The following is a 7,404-nucleotide window of genomic DNA, read 5'->3' as shown; positions in this document are numbered from 1 at the left end:
TGCAGTAATTCAGTAATTAACTAAAAAATTAGTCAACTTAATAAATTGGAAAAAAAGGATAAAGAAACATTTATCAACCTTCCAACTACCTTTTGGCCACTGGCAAAAACTTTCTAGGATGTTAATATATGATGAAATATTAATAATCCTTGCAATGCTTTTAGTCATTGGGTCAAATAGTGTCCTCTTTTTGCAAATTAAATGATATAAATGGAGGAATGCTGGGATTTGTTATAACATCTATAAATTATTTGCATTGCAAAACTAAAGGAATGCGATTTTTAAACTGTATTCTTAAAATGCCGATCTCAGCATAGTTTATACTAGCTGACTAATCAACATACTTTGGGCACTTCTTTTCAATCCACAGTTCCTATTGTTTATCCTCTAAATGCAGTTCTTATCTTGCTGTAGTCATTAAGAAAAAACCACTCAAAGAATTGCTATTTTTCCCTAAACTATTTTTGTTCATATCTTTTGGACTATACAAAGTCAAAGGGTGCAGAAGTATGTTTTCATGCTAATGTCTTGCCGCTTTTCCAAGTTAGGTGACTTTACATTGACATTTCTAAATTGGTGTTCTTCAATTATAGCTTGAAATGCCACTGCAAAAGGACAATGTTCTATGTTCAATGAGTCCCAATGGCATAATCAAAGCTCAGTACACAAATCTGAATGAACACATTAAATGACTGTGTTCTGTTTAAAGTGTACTATATTCTGTCAGTTACATCATTCCAGACAATTATAATTTTGAACAAAAACAGAAGTCGCTAGAAAAGCTCAACAGGTCTGGCAGCATCTGTGAAGAAAAATCAGAATTAATGTTACGGGTCCGGTGACCCTTCCTCAAAACTGATGAGCTTTTTACAGCATCCACAATTCTTTTGGTTTTTCTTTCAATTTTCATTTAGGTACAACTTTGATTTTGAATAGTAAATATTGTGGGTATGTACATGCTCAATTAAGATAAAAATCCTATGCCTAAAAAGCAGATCAATATATGGCAAAATGCAGATATGATTGTTGTGTTACAGAATAAAATAATAATTTATTTTGCTTTCTTTTTGGTCACACCAACTAATATGCAAAAGGCAAACATTGAAACTAGGACATGATTACTTACCAAAACTTCCCTTAGGTTCACCCCAACATAACCATTCTCAAAGCTAACATACCTATCTGTGAGAGCTATGATAAATCAGCTATAATGATATTAAAACTCATTTGTCAGAGTTATTTGATTAGTTGCATCCTAGACTGCGAGAGCAGCTGGCGAAAGAAAACCATCAAATGTTGTTATTGGTCCAGTTCGGATAACTTTAAGTACATCAAACAGTAAAACACATCGAATTCTGATTAAAACTGCCCCAGGCAGGGGAATATTTGTGTTATTTGTCTGTGTGGACCATCAGCAAGGTGAGATATATAATACAGGAGTAATTAATCTGGTATACCTGTAAAATCTATGACTATGAACGTTATAACAACTGTAACCATCTTACCATCTTATATCTGTTATGTAACATAGAAAGAATTCAGTGAACAAAGGCAACTTTAAGACAACTTAAGTGGCAAATTAATGGATCTGTAAGTGCTGGGAAACATAAACAAAAGGTAAAGAAGGAGGCAATTTGGCTAATTGTTTCAGTGCCAGGCAAAAGGAGCTATCTAACTAGCCCCATTTCCCTTCCACTGGACCATAGCCCTGTACTTACAGCACTTCAAATGTATATTGTTATGTCCAGACCCCAGGTGAAGTTCCCTATTTCATTCCAGATCTAGCCGGGATATTGCCAAACCATTAAGCTCCCAGATAAGGAAGGGTGAAATGACTCTCTTTCTTTATACATCTACCCTTCAGCTTGTTGAAATTAGGCTAGTTTTAAAAAAGGATCCCTTCCTTTATGCATAGCTTTCTTCTACACTCAAAGGACATGTTTTGAAAGGAACTAACTTAGCCAGGCTTTCTTGAAGTAACAACTAGAGTTTATTAATTACTACATGTGAGAAGAAATACTAATGCAACATGTACTCAAAAGTTAGAAATAATGTTGAGTCCAAAAATATAAAAGTTAATAAGCAGTATATGGATCAATCTGAATTGTTCACAAAGAGGAGACAGTTTAATATTGTAGCTGTTGCAATGGAGGTAGCATTGATGTTGGTGATTGAACAATTGTTGCCAGGTTGAGATTCTGTCGTTCTGGTTCCTTTTGACTGTGAATAAATTCCATCATTCAGGGTGAGAGACAATCCATTTGTTGTCTGTTCACCTTTTGATAGCTTCTGGCTAGCTATCTTCTGGCACTCAAAGTGAGAGAAGTTCTTTACCTACAACACAATGGTGACCATCACAGCACAAAAGCAATGACCTTGGGGTGGTATTCATGAGAATGTCCATTCCCACTAGGACACTCCAAATTATTTGAAACTGCCTTTTTAACTTTTATCTTTGTGTATTCTTCAAAGGCAAAGACACAAAATTTGTCTGCAGCTTGGAACATATGGCAGGTGGGGCTGGTAGTGGCTTGCTGTTGAAGAGGGGGGTTGTCAGCTGCTTGTTATCTTTGTAGTTTTCAGAGATCACAGTCCAGTCCACTTGAAGTGTCTTTGAAACTGTTAGATATTACATCCCAAAAATTTTTCGCCAGCTAGTTACTGAATTTACACAACCATTTATTTTATCTCTGTAGCAGTTCTCTTTTAAAAAACAATTTTGGAATTAAGGGTTCTTAAAACCCATAGTAATCCAGCAATCTGACACAATATCAGAACAATAGTCAAGCTTTTCTAACATAAGTGTTTCTCGCACTCTTCCAGTCATTCCCAAACATTCACCAAACTCTACGTGCAAAAAATCTCATCTCCATTTTGCCCTTCCAATAATTACTTTAAATATATAATCTTGGGTATTGAATTCTCTGTTGAGGAAAGTAGGATTTGCAACCAACGCAATGTTTCTAATCAATTACTGTAAGTTGAATACTTCTCCCTTTTCTTGTTCATGCATTTTTGGGAGAAACACTGAAGTTTCTGGCGCAGTGATGTCCATTGTATCTTTCCAACACTAATACAAATCTAAACTTTGTCCTGTATATTCACTATTTCAAATATTTGTTCACAATTTTCTAAAAGATGCAATGGTCATTGCCTCAACTCAATCTTCTGATGCATATATTTTTATTCTGTTCAATGTTAAAACTTTTCTTTGGCTCTTTAATAATTATTTTAAATTGATTATCCTTTGTTGCTACCTTCCCAAATAAAGAAAATATTATTTTAATATTTAGTCTATGAAGATTGTTTACAGCTTTAAACGTATTTATTTGATTTCCTCTTAATATTCTCCAGTGCAAATACGCTGAATAAAATACATCTTTCCTCATAGTCATATTGTGAATTTATTTATGCCTCATTAAAAATACTATCTTTTTTATGGCTTTACGTACTTTCACTTTCAGGAATGTTAGTCATAAAATTTATAAAAATGCATTACAAACATTTCAACTTAAAAATGACAAAGTTGAATAAAATTCAATTTGTCTCCACACAAGATGTTTCACTCTTTGTACCTGAATGCAATTGTAATACTCTTAACATAATTGTTTATGTTCCACATCAGACATACAGGCCAAGGAAAATAATTGTAAGTTACAAAAATTGCAACTGAATTGAACTTCTTTCTATTCAGCATGATCCATTCTGAGGTGTTTCCGTACGATTTTAAGATGCTTGATATACATAGTCTACATATCCTGATCTTCTGTTTAGTTATTTTGTTCAAACTGTTCAGTCATGCCATGGCACACTGATCATGCAGGTGGATATAAACCCAGACTGTCTGACTCAGAGGGAGTAGGGACACTACCACTGTGCTGCAAGAGCCCTTAGGTCCTATTGTTTATCCATATTGGATAGTAACTTTCTATTTGTCCACATTTATCCATATTAAATTTTATCTGTTAGCCCAGTCATTTATTATTCTTTATCATCTCACTCAGACTCAAAACTAAAAACCCTGCAGAATTTTGTCTAAAGTACAAAGGAAACTAAGGAATCCACGGGAACAATCCTGTTTAAATGACACATTTGCAATTTCCCTGATACCATGATTTTACAAAAGCATCAAGAAAATAGCAAAGATTTCCATGTATTTTTGTGGGTTGGCTTTACTGATTTGAGGAGTCAGGTTACAAGTTTTGAAGCAATTGCATTGCTCCTGAATAATATGAAGTCCACAGGATTTCATTTAAAGCATTGTTTCAGCATCGTCACTATCAGAGGAAGTTATAGTTGTGACTTTCTTGTAGCAATTAAAACTGGAGATGACGGCTTGGGGGCAGGAAACCTTGCATCTGGAACTTCAATAAATCCTATCTTATTAGATGAGGTCTTCCTTCTAAATATCATTTGGAGAACTAGCGAAAATTAATTAATTTTTCAGCCTAGATCTAATTCGAACTGGAGCAAATCAGAGTACTACCCACGTATCTGAAACACATTGCTCCGACAGGTCATACAGACTAAAACTGCCACATGGTTGCAGTAGAGGTACAGCTGAAGTGCAATGCTATGTCGAAGTTGTTCGTAAACGAGTAAGAAAATATTTTAACTTCTCATTGTTATCTCACTCTATTAAGAGCAAATTCGATTAATACAACATAGTTCGAATATATAAGGTAGGAAACCAAACTCCCAAATACGTTCCTCGTGATAAAAGCCCGTTATGATTCTAGGCACATTACACAACTGGAAAGCAGACTGAGATAGAGCGAATTACCGAATGTCTCAAATTGTTAAAGCGAATTTATGATAGGTAACCAACACAGTTCACCTGTCAGCGATGGCGTAAATAATACTGTAAACATTCCACGTTTAATATTAGCTTAAAATATTCAAGGGAGCGAAAGTAAAAGAAGCAGATGCACGAATGACGGCTGCGATATGCAAGTTCTGTTCTGACCCAAATACTGCTTGAGGTGGAAATAACAGCAGTGTCGTGTCCCACCCCACTGAGCTGGGAGGGTTGGGCACACAAAGTGCAAGAGACAGCAAGTCGCAAATGAAGCCCTGGTACAAGTTGGAGTTTTTATAACACACACACACACATGACGGACGGCCGAGCATCCCAAACAGTAGGAGGAGACTAGACTGCCAGTGGCTCGCCATTGCAGAGGTATGGGGGGAGGTGGGGTGGTGTTTTATTGCCCAGGGACACACATACAGACACTAACTGCTCCTTGCAGAGAGTTGAAAGGCGGGCAGTGGAAATAGGGGACAAACCGCTTACTGCCTCCAGATGATGGAGCTTGCCTGTCACAGTGCGAAGATTTAGGTGGAAGAAGACTTCCGGTGAGAGGCAGCACGGTGTTGGGAGAGCTCTCGCTGGAGAGGAGCAGCACCAGCAGTGAAGTGGTGAAGAGGGCAAAGAGGCAGCTTCACATCAGCCTGTGTGTCTCCGGGAGCTGCTGGGGGGGGGGGGGCATCTGCAGCAGCTCGGGCCACTGGTTGCTGACATTTCCACGCCAGTGTTTTCCCCCCCCCAACCCTGTGCATTGATTGGCTTGTTCACTCCCTTCCGCAACTGGGAAGCGGGGCGGGGAGCTGTCGCTTTGTAGAAGGTGTTTGTTCTCTCTTTCTCTCTCCAAGTGTTGTAGAGAGGGGGCTGGAACACAAGCTCGGACTCGGCAAGTGTAAACTTGTGGGCGATCATCATGGCGGGTGTGAAGAAAGCCGGCTCCCTGGCAGCTGTCCTCTGCTTCTTTGTAACCCTGGGAAACCTGGTGCACCTCAGCCTAGGGCGAAGCGAGCAAACTCTGGATGCTACTGGTAAGGAGCGTTCACTCCTCCCCAACAAGAAACGATTTAAGATCCCCCAAAACAAAAAAAAAATGAGACAGGATGAATAAAACCCCGCGGCTGTAAGGAACTGTCAAGTTCGAAAGTTTGCTCCTTCGTTTTTCTTCTTGTTAAGTTCCTGACAATGTGTTCTGGGGGGTTGAGGGGGGGATCGGAGCTTTAGGTGGAAGTTTTCCTAACATCTGCACTTTTTTTTTAATTTTCAAGGCAGCAGCAGTTTTTGTTTTCTCTGTTTGGGGGGTTGTCGTGATATGCTTCCTTTTACACACACACACACAGAGTATCTGGTTGCTTTCTTTAAAACAGTCTGCGCATCACTCCCGAGGTGTTGGAGGCGGCCGGGAGGAATTTGCTGAGCTGGTTTCCGAGGTTCAGCAAAAGTTTCAGTGTTAAAGCCAAGAGGGCGAGTTTTCAGTTTGGCGGCTCGCACATGCCTCGCTTTTCCTTCCCAGTGTGCGGGTTCGCACAGAAACGCTGGCCGAGCTGCGAAGCGTGAAGCCCGTTGTTAGGCTGCGTGTTTACAGCGGCACACGTTTACATGGGATTTGTCAGAGACGGGGTAGAGAGTTATCACCGCGAGGAGACTCCAACCCACCAGCCCCCGCTGCCTAGCGCTGTCCGCTTGCACCGTGGCAAGGACAGCTCTACAGTCTCACTTCAATTACTCTCCAATTCAAAGCTCATCCGCTTGTTACTCCTGTCATTTATCATCCTGACCCCCAACCCTTCGCACCACCACCTTTAAAATGACGAATAAGAGACGCTTTCCACTTTGCAGAGAATATAGAAATCTGGCTGTCTACCTGCAGTTTGCTCATGAAGGAACCGCAGGTCTAACTTGCTTGACATTCCTGGCGGAGTTTGCAAGTGTTTCAGGCTAAGTCAAGGGGCCGAGTGCACCGGGAGTTTGAGGATTCGTGTGGAGTTTGACAGTGTGGAGAAAGGCAGTGATGCTGGTAGTTGGGTTGAGATTAGGGGGGGGCCGCGGTGCGGTCTTGGCTTGATGCTGAATGTTGATCCGCATTGAGTGCGGCAGCAGTGGTTTCTCAGTGGGCACTCACACTGGCATCACTGGCAGATGGACTGGATGGTGTTGCTCGTCAAGATTTGTGTATTTCTGATTCATTACTGTGTTTTCTTTTGACCAGTTATCCCAACAGCGAATGAACTATGATAAATGCATGTATTTGTCCATGTGACAGCATTTTAACGCCAGGCAGTATCTCACGGTACCTTTACTTGATATCATGTATTTTTTTCAGCCGCTGTATCGCAAGACTTTTAATATAAGACAAGGAAAGGCTTTCAGCCCTTCGAATAGCTCAACTATCAGAAAAAAAAAACAAAGAACTGCGGATGCTGGAAATCAGAAACAAAATCCGAAATTGCTGGGAAAATCTCAGCCGGTCTGGCAGCATCTGTGCAGAGAAAGCAGAGTTAACGTTTCGGGTCCAGTGACCTTCTTCAGGACCTATGAAGTTTCTCTTCGTGGATTTGTCCGTTTAAAAGATCAAATGTTTGCCATTGTGCTGCACTTTCAGA

The 7,404-nt window shown here is 40.0% G+C and overlaps 1 protein-coding gene across 2 annotated transcripts in view; it reads left to right on the top strand.

Annotated features, from left to right (window-relative positions):
- The first annotated feature begins 5,572 nt into the window (after window positions 1-5,572).
- Window positions 5,573-7,404, top strand: part of plxdc2b (plexin domain containing 2b) — a 343,331-nt gene continuing 341,499 nt past the window's right edge. The window contains exon 1 of one of the 2 annotated variants that reach the window (XM_048613862.1): window positions 5,573-5,832. In XM_048613862.1, the coding sequence (XP_048469819.1) occupies window positions 5,718-5,832 (115 nt within the window). In that variant the 5' untranslated portion in view covers window positions 5,573-5,717. The remainder of the gene's footprint in view (window positions 5,833-7,404) is intronic. The other variant, XM_048613860.1, reaches the window with a different exon arrangement.

Source organism: Rhincodon typus, chromosome 2 (assembly GCF_021869965.1).
Source record: "Rhincodon typus isolate 14 chromosome 2, sRhiTyp1.1, whole genome shotgun sequence".
In the NCBI taxonomy this organism is placed as follows: Eukaryota; Metazoa; Chordata; class Chondrichthyes; order Orectolobiformes; family Rhincodontidae; genus Rhincodon; species Rhincodon typus.
This window is presented reverse-complemented; position numbering and strand designations above follow the sequence as displayed.